At 38.9% G+C, this 18,036-nt stretch overlaps 1 protein-coding gene and 1 pseudogene across 1 annotated transcript in view; one reads left to right on the top strand and one right to left on the bottom strand.

Moving 5' to 3' along the window:
• LOC140922317 (uncharacterized) overlaps positions 1 to 18,036 on the top strand; it is a 108,119-nt gene that overhangs the window by 54,785 nt on the left and 35,298 nt on the right. Inside the window, exons 14-19 of the mRNA XM_073372311.1 lie at positions 2,677 to 2,922; positions 3,667 to 3,861; positions 4,425 to 4,622; positions 6,357 to 6,605; positions 13,440 to 13,685; positions 14,338 to 14,529. Of these exons, the coding sequence (XP_073228412.1) occupies positions 2,677 to 2,922; positions 3,667 to 3,861; positions 4,425 to 4,622; positions 6,357 to 6,605; positions 13,440 to 13,685; positions 14,338 to 14,529 (1,326 nt within the window). The remainder of the gene's footprint in view (positions 1 to 2,676; positions 2,923 to 3,666; positions 3,862 to 4,424; positions 4,623 to 6,356; positions 6,606 to 13,439; positions 13,686 to 14,337; positions 14,530 to 18,036) is intronic.
• LOC140923463 (uncharacterized) lies at positions 11,431 to 12,476 on the bottom strand (annotated as a pseudogene).

The following is an 18,036-nucleotide window of genomic DNA, read 5'->3' as shown; positions in this document are numbered from 1 at the left end:
CCATGAATAACAGAAGACTTTTGATAGCAGCTGTATTTCATTTTGTACATCCAGTGGAAAAAGACAGTTGAAACATTGCAAGTTGACAGAAAACTCTGTCAGCTTCAGCTATCAAAGTAAATAAGTTTCAAGATGTTGCATAAATTTTCCGCGTGAACTCACCTGTCAAATTTTGACCAATCAGAGCATAAAAATTGGACGTAGAGCGTGACAAACACGTGACCATGGTAAGAAAAGAAATTGACAAGCAACTGTCTTCCCTGCCTGTAACAGCCGGCTGAACTTTCGAAGTCAGTTTGAAATAGTGCGGCGCATAAACATAACTTATTTCGTAGGAATTAAAAAAAATAGTTTGTACAGAGATGTTGTTTTATTTTTCTTTTCGTTTTTTTTTCTTTTTTGAAAACATCGGCGAGCGCGCGAGAACGACCGCGAAGCCCGATAAAGAAAAGTAAAGAGCGTCTGTAGACATCTTTGGGGAAAAAGAGGTTTACTAAGTCCCTCCCCCATGTCAACACCTCATCATTATCACCTCCCCGTTCGCAGTACCAATTAAATTGGACTAGTGGAATTGGAGATAAAAATTCATTGTGGAAGTATCTTAATTTTTTAAAAAAATCAAACAACAACGACACTCGGAGGGGCGTGTTTGTTGAAGCATGTGTTCTTAAACCCTCCTTAGACTGCTTCAACTCCGAAAAAGCCGGCTAAAAGAGGTCCGAAGCCGAAACAAATCGGCACATGGGATTATTGTAGAATATGTGGGTGCTTTGTATATGTCAATAGCACTGTGCAATCATCCCGTTCCCGTATACAGCCACAGAATTTTTTTTCTTTTTTTTTTTTGGAGGGTGTTCGTCAAGGTGTTACAAAACAAAGGTTGGCGGACGATTGAAAGAGATTTGGTTTTACCGTTTCGCAAACAGAACATCCGTGAAGTAGGGTTTTTTCGAGCCCGAGCTGGATTTTCCTTTATTAAAGTCAGCTTCCAAGAAAGCGAGCACGAGAATGATAGCTTTCGGTTTTCAAAAAACAGAATGTCCGCATCACCTCATGGTCCCCTGGCAAGGTAATGCAATGGCTGAAATGCCAGCTTCAACTTGATCTTTGATAAGACTTCGGAATGGTGATGCAACTACATTTCCACGTTCTTTTCTCTTCGTTTGAGTGTCACTGCCGCGAGCAACTGGTAAATTAAACTTTTCCCAAAACCCGTGAGCAGAACCGCCACAGCATCCTTCTGCTCCAGTAAGCCCAAAACAACCTGGCGCTGATCCTCTATGAGCACATATTTGCTTGAAAATTGTGCCAAACAGTCGTCAAGCACGCTTTCCATATTCTACAGTCTGATACAAAAGATAATTACGGTCAACATGGTCAACTCAAGCCTGTAGTAAGACTCCATCCCAAGTTCAGAAGTCAGCGGCGCTTTCAATCGATGTTATTATTATCATGCAAATTACAATAATAAGTGTTCGCGGTTGGCGCGTCCATCCAGCCATTGACGAACGCTTCTACTAGCACGACGCGAGCGTGATGAGGCGTTGACATGGTGATGACAGGATAATTGCCGTTCAGCCAATGGCAATTTGCTTTTCCTGGGAAAAGCAAGTTTCAGTTTCTCCCAAAGATGTCTACAGACCGTCTATTTTCTTCTTTCCCCACCACTACCCCCTTGCGCTGGCAGTCAATAAATCCCCTGCGGTTTATATTTTATCACCTGCGCTCGACGGACTTTGAAGAGAAAATAGAGGGTCTGTGAACAGGCTAAAAAAAATAAACTTGATATCGATCCTGCGATCATTTGAAAACTAGTAAATTGTCAGCGGATAACCTTAAAAATACTCGACCTCGATGGGTTGATACCTGAGCCTGCGATACAGTCAGGTGATACTGGTCAGCAGATACCCTGTTTTGACAGCTATCAAGTGATCAAAACATTTATGTGCAATATGAGTGCAATATCAGGTTGTTCCTGGGCTTCCAAACTAGCTGGAAAGTGTGAGATTAAGCATTGCCAAATTACCAAATTTTCTCGGATGGGAAGATTATCTTAGCTATGGGGCTCCGCTATAACCTTACACCTTGCTCTGTGTACCCAAATGATCAGGCCCGGGAGGGGGAGGGGGTCGTCACATACCAAGATACCTGATTTTTTTCCCCATAAGATAGCAAAGTACCTAATAATTGTAAAATCTTTGATACCAAATGCCTAAAATTGCCTTGATACATAATTATTTCCAAATACCTAAAAATTATTTGTCAGGCTACTGAGAAATAACACACCCAAATATAGTGTATAAAGTTTGGTGCATTGCTGTCGATCACGAGTTTTATTACATTCCCTTCTTTTCCAGTCCCCGTTGAACTTCGAATTCTGTTGAGCATATTCAGATCACTGTCAACTAACATTCGTACGTGTCTAGGAAACAATGTACAAAAACTCGTGTCTAAATACCAAATACCGAAAAATCAGGAAAACGAGATACTTTATCCCTATATAGTGACAACAAAATACCGTTTACCTAGTACATAAAAAAAAAGGCTTCGGATACTTAAAAGCCCTGGCCGGGCCTGAATAAACGTTACCCTTGACTGTAGCTCATCACTTCATCACTAATATCTTAGGGGCTAATTGACGTGTCTCTATTTTGTTGTTTTAATTAACATCTGTAGATACGGAGAAACCTTCATTTGGTGCAACTTGCCATAACAGCATTACGCGTTACGCTGAAAGGGCAAAGAACTCCGCAAAAGTTACTTGGGCTCCCGTAATAGCCACTGATAATTCTCGCGTAGCTCCGCAAGTTACCATGACTGGCATAAGAAGTATATACCACACAGGAAGACACTTGGTTATATACAACGCAAGTGATGAAACTGGGAATTATAAAATCTGCAATTTTTATGTCACAGTTGAAGGTTAGACTAGTTTATGCAATTATTTTTAAGAAGGCTTTTTATTCACATAGAGCGACCAGGTATTTTTTTATTTTTCTGGCATGACTGTACTAGATTATGAATGAAAACCCCATTCCCTCTGTGTTGCAAGGGGGGTGGCAGACACCATTTCCCCCTTTTGGGTTTCTGCTTTGTTCTATCACAGTCGAAGCTCTCCTTGCGACCACTCTCGTTAGCGACCAGCTGTAGTTACGTCTACCTTTGTGAAACCCTGTTTGAACTGTGACTTAAACTTTGCAATGAAAAGTTCTCGTGAGCGAGCGCTCCCATAATCGACCGCGACCACTTTTGGGATCACCCAACTGGACTTTCCCTTTGTTTTGGTATGGCCTAAAAAATCGGACGTAAAGTTTAGCCGAGTCTACATCCGATATAAAGACACTCATTAAACATTCTTTCTTTTGTTTTTTGTTCATGAATTATCAATGCGTTTCCGAAGCTCTCGTAAGCGACGACCTTCTATTGTTTTACCACGAGGTCGCTTACGAGAGCTCCATCTCGTGAGCGACCAGCTCTATAGCCAGTCACGACCAATTTTTCGAATTTCCGAGGTAGTCGCTTACGAGAGCTTCGACTGTATTTTGGAAATAAATACCTTTATCACATTCTGTGAAAAGATAAAAACATGATTTTATCAACACTAATATTTTTAGAAATAATACATCATTCTCATTATTTTCAATATAAATTAACCATATTTTATAGTTTTGCGGTGTCCAAGACTGCTTCCACCTCTCAACGGTTTTCTAGTCGGAGACTGTGATAACAAATACGGAACAATCTGCAGAATACAATGTAACGATGGATACGACTTAATTGGCGCAGAGAATATCACATGTGAAGTTGAACCGGGTCGCATCACCGGATACTGGGACGAACGAGTGCCACCCGTTTGCACAGGTAGACCAATGACAGTAAAAAAATAAATCTTTAATATATAAATATATAAAACAACTACAACTACTACAGCAAGGGGAAAATTTCTAATTATTGCTTCAAGTTTCTTGTAATCTGATAAACTGATATGAAAAACTTGCAATAGTCCAGTTTCGAATTTAAAATTACCGCTGAATACAAACATTAACGACACGTTTATACAGGGTTAGCCTCGACGTCGTCAGAAATTCTAGCAAGTGTGTGTTTTATAAACATATATTTTTCTCGTTGGAATTTGTGAATAGATTACTTCAGATGGAGGCTAAGCCTGTAAAAAATTGCGTCTTCACTTCTTTAATTCAGCGGTCACAGCGAACTCGAAACTGGACTATTAGAAAACTGCGCTTGACACAGTTGTGTTGTGAACTAAATGTAACAAATGGCTTACCTGATATGTCAGTTTTATTCATCTACTGTCTTTAGCGCTTTGTGTGGGTATTGGATTAAAATTAAAATCCGACACTTTTCATGGAATGACTGTTTTATGTCGTTTCTGTGTCGTTGCTCTCTCTCTCTCTTTTTTTTAGTACGAAGATGTTCATCGTTAGAGGCGCCACAGTTCGGCTTCATTTACCCACAGTTTTGCAAGTCACTTCCGATCAGTGGAACGGTTTGCTATTTGGATTGTAGGCAAGGATTCAAAAGTAATGGTGGCGTAGATGAAATTCGATGTGGAAAGGATGGGAAATGGAACAAAGACGAATCTTCAATTATGAAGTGCTTAGGTATGTCTCGTAAAAGACATAACATCATAGCGGAGCTCCACCCGCGCGCTAACGGAGCCCCATAGCTAAGGAAATGTGGTAATCTACCCATCCGAGAAAATTTGGTAATCACGTGACCGTACGCCCGACCGTCCGTCCGCACCACAGGGAAACCAATGTTTACTCTCACACTTTGGGAGCCCAATAGAAAACTAATTGCACGTCAATGTTGTGATCTATTGACAGCTGTCAAAACAGGATATCCGCTGACCAGTATCACCTGACCGTACCGCGGGCCCAAGTGTCGACCCATCGAGGTCGAGTACTTTTTTGAAGTTATCCGCTGACAAATTACCAGTTTCAAATGATCGCAGGCTCAAGTCTATTTTTTCCAATGATTCATATGAAATATGTTGTGTTTATGTCACTATGGCCCCGCACTGTTAAGATTTTGATTTCAAACTGACCTCGGACGCGAAAATTCAGCCACTTTTTTAAAAATAAAGAAGGGGAAGACCTTTTCTTACCATGGTCACGCGTTGGTCACGCTCTACTTCCAATTATTGTACTCTTATTGGTCAAAATTTGACAGGTGAGTTCATGCGGAAAATGTATGCAGCATCTTGAAAGTTGTTTACTTTGACAGGTAAAGCTTACTGAGTTTTGTGTCAACTTGTGATGTTTTCAACTGTCTTTTTCCACTGGATGTACAAAATGAAATACAGCTGCTATCAAGAGTCTTCTGTTATCCATGGCTGGTTTGTTTATTGGGCTTTTAAAGTAAACCTCTCGAACGCAAAAAAATGCGGCCTGTTTTGTTTTCCAAGAATTTGTTTTCGAAGCCTAATCTACTGTGATCAAGAGCCATTATGGCTCTTGAATGTGATAGAAGATGTTTGCTATTTTTTGGGTGTACATATATTTAGGCTATCAACTCGATGTAAGATGTTTCACTCTAAAATAACTTATCTTTTCCCTCAAAAGTCACATGAACGTGCCCTTAACTTAACTGATTTGTGGATTACAAGTTCATTGTTTGATTTAAAATATAAATTTATAAATGGGAGCTTCACTTTTAGCCCTGGCTAAATCTATATATTAGAAGAAATAAGTGATAGTAATGAGCGGTGAAAACGATACTAAAACAGTGGAGAGCGTGTTTCGCGCGCACTGATAAATTAGCTCATGAATTCGCTGAAAACTGAGTTCAATTATGTCTATTTTACCGAATGGTTTCAAATACAGGAAGAATTCAAAACTCCTTCTGAAGAAATGTTCCAGGGAGAAAGAACTGAACAAATGTCGTCTAAAGTTTTATCTCTAGGCATCTTTTTTTGTTTGTTTTGTTTAGTTTGTTAACTTGCACGCCAAAACTGCATTCGTTGGCAGCAATAAATCAGTTTAAAAACATAATTTTGTACTCAATTATCTCACTGTTTTAGTACAAAAACAGTTAATTACTTCAGTGTCGGTTACCAGTGGTGGATATACACCACTGGCCACCCCTCCTTCGGTCTGTCATATATAGTTCCCATGAAAGTTTTTTATTTATTTATTTTGCTTGTTTGTTGGTTTTTGTATTCTATCATACCAGTTGAGCGGAGGGTTTCTTTTCTGATGGGGAGGGGGGAAGGAGTTGTGTCTGATTTTAACTAATACTCAGCAAGAGCCAAAGCCTGCAAAGGCAGCAATTGACTGTTGGTGAGCCTAACGATATGTAGTATGATTATGTTAATGTATACGTATTAACTGCAGATGTTATCCCTCCGGTATTCTTGAGCTGTCCGTCGGACATCCGTGCAAGTCTTAACTTTAACTCAACGGCAACAGCAAACTGGAAAATTCCTGCCGCCCAGGACAACAGTAACGAGGATCCAAAGATCACAGTATCACCAGCAGGAGTCACTCCACCTTACACTTTTCACAAGGACACTGTCATTTTATATACTGCAAAGGATGCTCGTGGTAACGCAAGAAATTGTTCTTTTAAGGTTCTACTAGAAGGTAGGTAGAAAGAGATCAGTATGCATTTTTCTCTTACAATCTTTGGTGCCTCTCTGCCTCAACCCGTGCTCCTGAGTGTAATGAATACTGACGTTAGCAAACGTGGGAAGCAGCCTCTCTCTCTCTCTCTTCTGCGGAGGTGGTATTGAATGTTTTGGATTTCTGCTGGGTGAAGTGAACATTTGCAGACACGAAAACGAAAGATCCACACCTACACTTACAGGGTGTTTCAAAAGTTCGTTCCGCTTGAAAATTGCATTTTTATACAGCATCTAAGTGCTCCTTAGGTAAATTTAAGCTGATTCAGTTAAGAAATTTATCTGAACAATCATTCAAGGCAATTTTAATCTAAAATTTGAAGAAATTATTAATGTTTTTGATTTTTTGTTCCAAATTGTATCACCTGTTAAATAGTGAATTGTGTGTTGCTGTTGATTGGTTTAGGAATGATGGAATGTTGACGAATCCAGATCAATGAGTTTTGAATCGGTTGACAAATTTAGATTTCACTTTTGTTATTGATGGTATTATAATTGAGAGACGGGATAATATTGATTTATTAGGAATTAATATTGATTCATTGCTTAGTTTTGAGAGGCACATAACCAATATATGTAGCAAAGTAAATAATCAACTTCAAGTGATGAGACGTTTTAAAAACCTTGCTTCTAAGAATGTCAGAGCACGGGTATACAAAGCTTTCATACTTCCGTTTGTTTTTCAATACTGCAGCGCCGCGTGGAATTTTTGTGGAGTACACAATAGTGACAAACTGGAACTACTTAACAAACAAAGACTGCGATTAGTATTATTTATTCTTCCCTGCTTAATGAATTAGGTTTTGTTTCCTCAAGAGACGCAAGAATCCAGGATATGCTCACGCTCGTTTACAAGTGTTTGGTCAATATGGCACCTTTCTATTTAAATTCTTTCTTTCAGGTTCGTATTAGTAAGAATAATCTCGGGTTAAAAAGCTCATTGTGCCGAAGGTGGCCACGAATACTTTTGGACTGAATACTTTTCAATGCCTAGCTATTTCCACCTGGAACTCTCTGCCGATGAAACAAGAAGCTCTCCGGATCTGAATACTTTCAAACGGTGTATGAAGCAGTTAACTTTTAAAAAAATAGTTGTATATATATATATATATATATATATATATATGTGTGTGTGTGTGTGTGTGTGATTGGTGTCTTTAATTTTAATTGCACTGTTTCTATTTCTATTTCATTTTATTTCGATTATTTCTCTTTCGGATATGATAGCAGAAATGCTACTCTAAAATCCAAATTCAAATAAAGATACGATGATGATGATGTCATGTCCACGCGCGCGTGCTTATTTCCGCCACATTTTTGCTGCCCATTTTATAGGTTTTCTATTCTCGTATTTATTTCCGTTTTCTTTTATGTCCACTGCTCTTTCACGGAAATGAATGTTGACATTGTTTGTGCTAGAGCTCAGGCAGCTATTTTACGGTCATCAGGCCATTCAATCAAAGACATTGCCAAATTGTACAAGAAGACCGAACGATAGGTGCACATGTGGTAAAAAAAGAAAGTCTTCAGAAGACAAACCATAGAGTGGACGGCCGATAAACGGTGCAAGAAATGTAGTCGAGAAAGCTAAACATAGGGCGTGGTAATTTAACAAGAAACGTAGCTAAAATACTTCAACTACACAATATGAAAGTTTCGAATCCTGCGGTATGGTGATACGGTATGTGACCAACAATGGGGTTGAAGCTTTGACGGTTGAGGGGAGTTTTTTGTTGATGTTGTTGTTGTTTGTTTGTTTGTTTGTTTGTTTTCTGTTTTGACGATTGACGGTTAAATTTTTAGAACTTTTGACGAATGACGGTTATTAAGTGGAAATTTAGTCTAAGAGTTTTAGCCTGCGTGGCAGGCGTTCGAAAGGGAAGGGAAAGAGGATTTTCGGCGCGAGAGAAGCGCGAGGGGCGCGCGAGGAAGGAGGGAGGGGAACGCCTGCAAGGACGCTATTGTGTGTTTACGTTATAAACATCCACCAGATGAATGTTAAAATCCTGATTGGTCAGTCTTCGAAACATGTCAATGACATCCTTTTAAGGTATTAAGGTATTAAAACACCTTAATACGACTGGTTGAAATTAACATCACGCCATTTGAGTAACTTAATCGATCTTTCAATAATCATTAATTATGTTGTTATCGCGAGTAAAGAGCGAAAAGATTTCTGTTCGGGAATTTATCGTTAGAATTTGAAACTCGAGGCAACAATTTTCGCTTGAAAGGAGGATAGAAAAAAGCCGTTAAACACCCATGTGAAGGAAAAGACGTGTCGGGAGATGTGTTTTACTGAATAGTTTTGAGAAGTCTCGTCTCCCAAAGGCTTCAACTTGTTATACTCAGTAGAAGAAAGAAAAGAAAAATCATGCTGCCTGTGTGCTTGTTATCTGCTGTTTGACCAGCATTATCCACGACCAGATTGTTGAAGACGAAGCGATCTATAATCCTTAGCGATTTTTGGTTTGAGTAATTCCACTTGCTGGTTATAAATCGGCCAGGAACTTACTTTAATAGCTAATTGCAACCTTCTTTCAGATCTTTGAAGTTCAGCTCTTCTTTCCCCCCTACCAGCGTTCTTTTGTATGCTCCGCTGGATCCAATTTGTCCCGATGGAAATTCAAAGAGTTAGCAAAGTGTTTTAATTTTTCTCGGACAAAAACTGCATGCAAGTTGCGAAGAGCCGCTACACCTCTTCATAGTTTTCCAGCCCGATCCCTTCAGCGACGGCTTGAATAGTTTTATGCTGGATTTTACACTACAAACTCGGCTCTCATCGTCGTTGTAACTTTCTTCCTTCAACGGACGACCGCATTTGATCTTAACCTCCTTCTTTTTAGGAAGACAAAAGAAAAGCGAGAAATACGACTAGAATACGTGCATCGCAGTCAGACGTATTGGATTTGGACAGCTAGACATTCACAGTTGCGTTATTTTTGCATACATAATTAGTAGGCGGGATGGCAAAAACGATGGCGGGCCTTGCAGGCGTTCCCCTCCTTCCTTTTCCCTTGGGCGCGGTCTTGCGCCCAAATTCGCCTTTCTTCCCTTTCGAACGCCTGTCACGCAGGCTAAAGAGTTTAAATGAATGTTTTCTACTGTGTAAATTAATATTAACTGTTGTGTTATTGAAGCTGTCCGCTTGGTCTTTTAAAATTTCAGATATAGGCTAGTCATGCCAGTAATATGTCTAGACAGGGTGTTTTCGAGAACATGGGAACTGGTTTATCTAGGTTAGAGATTCTCCAGGAGCCAAAATCCCGTGAAGAACAGCTCAAACAGTAAGATTTCAAATACCTGAAAATTTTTTGACAGGTAAAGGGACACAGTCAGCTGACGCACATGCGCATTATACCATTTCCTGGCTGGTTTGCATATCACAAGACGCGCGTGAAACAGAAAGCGACAAGCGTATCCGGAATACTCTAAACAAAGCTTGTAGAGGTGAACTAGTTACAAGCCGAAATCGTGATTATAGACCCTAAGCCATACATACCAGGGCACTAATTTTTTTTATATGCCATTGAGAATTCACCGATGGATTTGTCCAGGGAAAGCCAGACATCGACAAATACTTTCGTATTCAAACATCAGTAGAGGTTGGAAATGGCACGAATCATTGTCGAAGGTTCAAGGTCGAGAATGCTTGAGTTCTCAAATATATGTAACCTTTTCCATCGATTTTCCAAAAATATATAACGATTATTTGCTCGGTAATGTTATTGATTCACTTCTCTTGTTATTTTGGTAAACATAGGCGATTTCTTCTGTCCGGCGCCTACGCGTTTCTCACCTCTCCTGTTCATGTTCCTTTGGATACTGCTTTTAACAAATATGATAAAATAAAGTACTGGGATGAGTCAAATCTTGCTCAAAAAGAGGTTTTCAGTGAAATATAGAGGATCGAATAAGACACTAGCCAAGAGTGAAGCGGATTTCTAGATGTATCCGGCGCGCACATTTGATTTCGGGTTGAGATAAACGCTTTTCAAACTGGCAAAAGTAGTGTCCAGGTCATCGCGGTCCCATAGCTGACTGTGTCCCATTAATCTACATCTTTGACGGTTGACGGTAAAAAATAAACTTTTTTAACAGTTGACGTTAACTTTTAAGCCGTTTGATGGCTGACGGTTAATCCCATTGAAAGCCTCGACAAAGGGTGGAAAGCCTTCCAGCGAAAGAAGCGGCACACACTAAAAAGCGGCTCTGACATGGTATCAGAATAATTTGCCAAACTTTGTATCAAAGGATAACTAATTGGCCGACAAACACACCTGATCTGAACCTTTTAGAGAACATCTGGAGATAGGGTATCGTTGGCGAGACACTATACAAAGATGAAACCCCCAAAATACTGGACGAACTGAAAAGGTGACTACGATTCGCCTGCAAAAATGTGACTACACACGCTTAAGGAGCTCGCGCATTCCATCTCCGCCGCTTAGAAAATGCCAGAAAAAAATAAAAGAGGCTATCCTGGTTGCTAATGTCGAGGGGTTTAACGCCTGGGTCAAAGTTGTGTTCGGAGCATTATTATGATTGAATGACAATATCTCTAGCTAGGAATCCAATAACGAAATGAAAATTTCCCAAAAGTAAATCTTGAGGTCTTCTTGCGCCTTAACATTTACTTATGGTCACATGACCAAAAATTGAAAATGAAGGAAATTGGCGTATTGGTGGCTAATTTACTTTGTTTGGATAACAAAATTGGCTTTTCTCATTGAAGATAAACGTTCCTAACTTCCTTCGTTTGCTTTGAATGTACGCGAAGTTTAAAATTAAAGTGTTAAATAATTCAAGGTTAAATTAGGGTATTTAGAATCATGTTTTCCCCCATAACTGACAAAAAGGAATTTTTGGATGATGATTAGTTCCCTAAGTAGCAACATTTCGTGCACTAAACAATTGAACTTGTTATTGCACTTCTTCAGGACAGAGAACTGTTTGTCAAGATCTTTCAGGACAGTAGAGTGCTTATCCTCATAATGTTTGCCAGTGGAGGAAAACATATTTTTTTGTTCGCCCACGCTCTGGTTACTAAGTGCCTCAGTGTATAACCTACATAACTTGCATCCCGCAAGTCACATTGAAATTGGTAAACTACACACTGTTGGTTTACGGTAGGCGGTTTTTTCTCATGAACTTTAGGGACCTCCTGAATCTTGTTGCCAACGAAAACTGGTTGAACGCCTGTGTGAATCTTCTGGCTTAGTTCTGTAAGCTGTTTACGAACTAAATCCGCTGAAGCTTGGTTTTTAAAGGGCAGGACTACACGAACGGGAGTGCTATCAGCGGGGAAGGTTTCGGTGGCTGGTCGTCTGTCTTTAAAGCAACAAAATCTCTGATGGTACTAATGATAAGACGTTGGGGATATTTAATCCGGAAGAAGATTCCTCTCAGTCTGTCACATTCATCAGAAAAATACGACCAGCAAGACGATAAGCGATACGCACGATCAAGCATGGTTTTCAACAGCCCACGTTTATAGCATATTATCAACGTGGCTGTGGTAGTGGAGCAAAAGACCCGTGTTGGTAGGTTTGACATAAACGTTGGTCTCGATTTGTGGCGCTCTGTTCAAGAGTTGCATTCCGGATAAAGAATGCACGCCATTGTTGACCGTTTCCATAGTAAAATCTGCTGAAGAGTGGCGGTTGTTCAGGACCCGAAAAAAAGAAGCCGTTGATGTTGTGTCCGGCAAAATGGTTAACTTATCATCAACGTATCTCTTGTAGAATGAAGGCATTCTGCCTTCACGCTCAAGAGTTTCTTCAACGGATCCTGTGAAAACGTTGGCGAGCAGTGGCCCAAGTGGTGAGCCCATGGCGACTTCGTCGACCTGTTCGTACAGTTGCCAATCGAACTGAAACAGTTGGTCTTTTTGGTCGCTGCTTTTAGAAGATCAATAAGGTCTACTTTGCTGAGGTTCAAGTGGTGTGCTTCATAGTGTTGTTAAAGGCTTTGTTTTCCCTCATATTTTTGTATTGAAATGCAAATGGACGGCCATTCCAAACGTGAAGTGTTAGAGATATTTAATATGAATGAGAAAAATGTTATCGCTCGATTTCTTTTCTTAAACCCGCCACCAGTTTCAATTATTTAAGATTTTTATCAAAATGGCCACGTGACGTATCACGTGACTTATTAACACAATATTTATACTTCAAAAATGTTAAGGACGAAGAGCTCTTTATATGTGGCCTTAAACTACTTGAGATAAATTTCAGTTATTCAAATAGTTTAAGTAATCAATAAAATTAAAGCAAAGAAAAAGTCGGAACGAACTTTTGAAACCCCTGTACTTTTTCACCAGATTCTCTCATACCAAAAATCACCTTGGAGACTCTGCGAAGGAGAGAGGAAAGTGGCGGCGGCCGACAGGAAAAAACAAACAAACAAACAAAAACGTACTAGGCTTGCGATGCCGAATTGGCTTTTGTGTCTACACTCAGCCCAACCAGCAGATTCTTCTTTAACGGCCCAAGGCAAACCCCATGTTTATACAGAAACCACGACAAAAATATATTTTGTCATCGAACAATTATAATCTACCATGTATACATCCAACGCTCTCTGAGATGGGCGCTGTCAGGACCGGCTCCGAGTGTCGGTCTCAAAAGACGGCAGATAATTAAAGGATTAACACCAGCTGTCCAGGTGTCGACGGAATATCGAAAAAGTGATTCATTTTAGTTAGCTTTTAAGGTTCTCAAATATTTTTATGTCGATAACACTGTCGCTGCAGTTTTCGATGTGTTTTTCTGTTTTCTTTCTCCTTTTTTTACAGACAATGAAGGTCCCGTGGTCACGTACTGCCCTCCTGACCAAGATATAACTGTAACTACGAGGAAATCAATAATTACATGGCCTAATCCACAGTTCCGAGACAACAGTAATAGTCCTTTAAAAGTTAAATGTAGTCACCAAAGTGGAACTGCGTTTTACTGGGGAACCTGGAAAGTGCACTGCACAGCCCACGATAGTAATCCAAATAATGATCCTGCTCTGTGTCAGTTCGTTCTCAAGCTTAAACGTAAGTGGTGCGTGACTCTGCACCTTTTTGCTTAAAAGCAAAAGCTTGATTTTTTCGGCACTATTACAGTCTCTAGTATCAATCGTGTGTAGAAGTGGATAACAACAACAATAATTTTATTGAAATTCAACCAGTATAAATAACTACACTATTTTCCGATCCCACCGGAAAATATCCTAAGAACTAATCGAGACCTGGAGAGGAAAGACATATTATTTTACATTACAAGGTTCTAGCAGATGGAGTTAAACAACAGCAACGACATTACTATAGTTTTTATAAATAAACAATATAATAAACTAACATAAAAAAATAAATAAATAAATAAATGAGCAGATAACGATTAGGAAGCGAGACTAAAAGAATGTGAGAAACAGCTTTACAAGACGGGGAACGTCTTTTGACTGCAACAAATTTAGTAGTAAATCCTTTTCCTTTTATTTTCTTTCTTTCTTTTTTCTTTTTCTTTTTTTTTTTTGGGGGGGGGGGAGGGGGGGGGGCAAAAAGACGATCGCTCACGCTTGAGCGTTTTAATTGAATAAGGAGTAGAGATCCAATTTGAGTACCAATATAAGCTATACATGGCGCAATTTACGACGTTCCAAAAAGCTTGTTTGAAATGTGGAATAATTTTCATTTATTTTCTGCTTAGCTAAAGAGTGCCCATACCTATCTCCTCCCAAAAATGGAGCAAAGGCCTGTGACGACTGGTCTTTTGGACGAATGTGCAGTCCATTCTGTAACGACCAATGGGATTTTAGTCAACGTCTGCCACCATTTGCATTATGGGTCTGTGGAGGAGCAGGAAAATGGTTTCCACGAACGCGCTGGCCGGACTGTTCAAGTAAGTTTTATTGAATCAGGATAAGCCAAATGGAATATGACGTGAATAGCCAACACTAAGTCTGTTACACGAGACCTAAAGGCAACGGCTATATACAGCACTTATATAAAACGGCAAACTGATCTGACGGCAAGGCAATGAACAAGTAAACAAAGCAATAAAACAAAAAAAGATATATACATATATTTTTTAACAAATTTTCCCAATATTTGGGTTTGAAAGACAAACCATCTTCAGGGGCTAAAAGAAAAATGAAAATAAATTGAAAGGTCGTTACAAATAAGGGTATGAAATATAACATTAAAACAATAGATGATGATTGATGTGGTGACTAGGTAGCATCGTATACCAACGAGCTTCGTTATGGAATGCCGTTTCTATCAAAAATACTTCTTGCCATATAAAATTTCATAACATTTGCCTAGCAGAGTTTGAAACAATTTTAAAATCTGTCTCAACACTCTTTTAAAAAACTTTGTGTCGTCTAAGTCTCGCTATCATGCTGATTTTGTAATATATCGAAAGTGGCCTATCATACTAATTGCGTATAAAGCCCCGTGCAAACAGACGCAACATTGTTGGCCAACAATTCCCAACCGATTAGGAGTTATTGCGTCCATTTGCACGTAGCTAAACGTTTGACCGGCAAAATCTTAAAACTTATATGCATCACGCGCGCCTGATATCCCTGTTCATGACTTTTTTTTCTTCTAAGAATAATCTACCTTAAAGCTCGACCAACACGGGCAGGAAGAATGCGAAGGGCCCTTAACAAAAGAGGAATGCCTAAATAGTCTAAAAACTATGGCTTCAGACAAAACTCCTGGGACTGATGGCTTTCCAGCCGAATTTTATAAGCTTTTCTGGGAAGACATTGAAGGCTACTTACTTAATGCACTAAATGGTGCATATGAAAAACGTTGTTTATCAATTTCTCAAAGAAGAGGTCTTATTACCCTCTTACCAAAAAAAAAAAGAAACAAAACAAACAAACAAACGAACCGGGTATAACTCTTCCCAATTGCCACTACAATATCGCAACTAAATTAATAGCAAACCGCATACAGAAATCTTTGCCGAACATAATAAATAATGATCAAACCGGTTTTTTGAAAAACAGATTTATAGAAGAAAATATCAGACTTATTGAGAGTATTATCAACCACACGAATATAGAACAAATCCCGGGCCTTTTGTTATTTGTAGATTTTGAAAAAACCTTCGACAGTATAAAGTGGTCTTTTATAGAGAAAACACTAAGACACTTTAACTTTGAAACATCCTTGGTAAGCTGGGTTAAACTATTGTATACGTACATAAGTAGCTGTGTCCTTAACGATGGATGGGCATCCGACTTCTTTTCTTTACATCATGGAGTAAGACAGGTGTGCCCACTGTCTCCCTATTTATTTATCGTAGGTGCTGAAATCCTGGGTAACGCACTAAGAAGGGATACAGAAATTCGCGGTATCAAATTGGGTTACTCAGAATGCAAACTGTCCCAATATGCAGATGACACAAGAATGATCTTAGATGGCTCAGAACGCTCTATTTCGAGAACATTATACGTACTTGACATATTTGCAAATGTAACAGGTTTAAAAGCAAACTATGGAAAAACTGAAACCCCCTGGATAGGTTCACACAAGAATACTAAATAAATGCTGTTATTACTTCGAGTAAACCTATCTTTTGGGCAGAGGGAAAGGTCTACGCCTTAGGAGTTTGGTTCTCGACATCGAGGCCAGCCAATATTGACCATAATTTCACTGACAAAATTGAAAATATTAAAAAAATCCTCGGGGGCTGGTCGGCCAGAAGACTCACACTTAAAGTCTCTAGCTGTGTCTCAGATTGTTTATGTTTTGTCATCCCTTCCAACATCGAAAGGGGTCATAAAGGAAGTTAACGCTCTATTATATGATTTTCTTTGGGACAATAAAGGGGACAAAATAAAAAGAACAGAAATGATCAACGATTACAGTAAAGGAGGGCTAAAGATGATCGATATTGCTAGCCCTTATTTTACTGCCTTACAATATATCAATAATCTTGAAACTAAACGGTCATATAAAAGGAAGGTTAATCTCAAGAATCTTAAATTTTTAAAAAAATCTATCGAGCGGTTTAAAAATTATTCGCTAATTTGTTAAAGTAGACCAAAATGTTCACAAAACCGCTAACAAGAACGCTTCGATACACACTAATCAAATCCTTCTTTCTAACAATCGGCTGGAGCTATCTCCTTGATCTTTCACACACGTTTTTAAAAAGATTGAAACTACTATGAGGTGAAATTGCATGTCAAAAGCGCTTCGTTTTCTACAGACAACAGCCGAACACCAAGATTGTCCATTTTTACCGTATTTTTAACCACAAAATCTTTATCCCAAAATATCTCGATAACGCTCTTACAGATTTCGCTTAAACTTCACGAACATCGAGGCTGCTATTGGAGGAAAAAGTTCTCGTGAATGATTTTCGAAGAACAGTTCCCAGTGCCGAGATATACTGCTGCAAGTAAAATAGGTAAAAGTGCCATTTCGTTGCTATGACAACTCCGATGCCGTTGCAACGATGATCATAAGAAATTTTCATCTTTATCTAATACATATGTGGTGTCAATTTTTCCAAAACTTTGTTTATGGCGACGTAGTTTATGCTCAAACTTTGGAGGTATTGGCCCTGAAAAACTGTATCGAACCACCTTAAAATCGGCCTAAAACAAGCAGAATCCTGATTTTTATGCGGGGAATTCACTGAAACCCTTGTCCACTTATTCTGGTATTGCAAGTACACTTAAAAATTCTGAAAAGACATTTATCAATGGATTACTCAAAAAAACACCTCAAACAAACCGTCTTGTCTTGGACTAATTGATAATATTTCCGATTTATTACTACATCACCTTTTCCATATCGCCAAACGATATATTTACACATGTAACTTAAATAATTGCAACCCTATGCTACAGGTTTATATACAAACCGTTATGAACTCCATGGAAATTGAAAAAGAGACTGCCTGTAATAATAACAATATATCTTCTTTCAAAAACAATTGGAGCCCTCTTAAACTTTGCCCCTCGGACAAATAAACTTGCTGATATTAACTAAATCCGAAAGTTCCAAAAGTTAAAAGTGATGGAGAAACAAATGCACATGCAAAGCACCGTTTAGTTAGTAGGAAAGGCTCTATGTTTTTGTTGTATCGTGTTTTATTTTGCAATTTTGCAGTTAGTAGTAAAATTTGTAAAACTTTTTAAGGCTTAATTAGTTGTAAATGCTGTAACATCGTATTTTGCCTTTCTCTCTTGTACGTTGTTTTTATTTTCCCTCCATGTAAATGTAATTATGGTCATAAGAAGAGTTGTATTATTATTATTAAAAAAAAAAAAAGTTTGACCGGTTTCAAACAATTCCCAACAACACGCAACAACATGCAGCAGGGTGTACAAACGGACGCAATATGTAACATCCAACAATGCTGCCTCCGTTTGCACGGGGC

Source organism: Porites lutea, chromosome 13 (assembly GCF_958299795.1).
Source record: "Porites lutea chromosome 13, jaPorLute2.1, whole genome shotgun sequence".
Lineage (NCBI taxonomy): Eukaryota > Metazoa > Cnidaria > Anthozoa > Scleractinia > Poritidae > Porites > Porites lutea.
The sequence above is the reverse complement of the archived record's forward strand: the minus strand, read 5'-3'. Positions and strand labels throughout refer to the sequence as shown.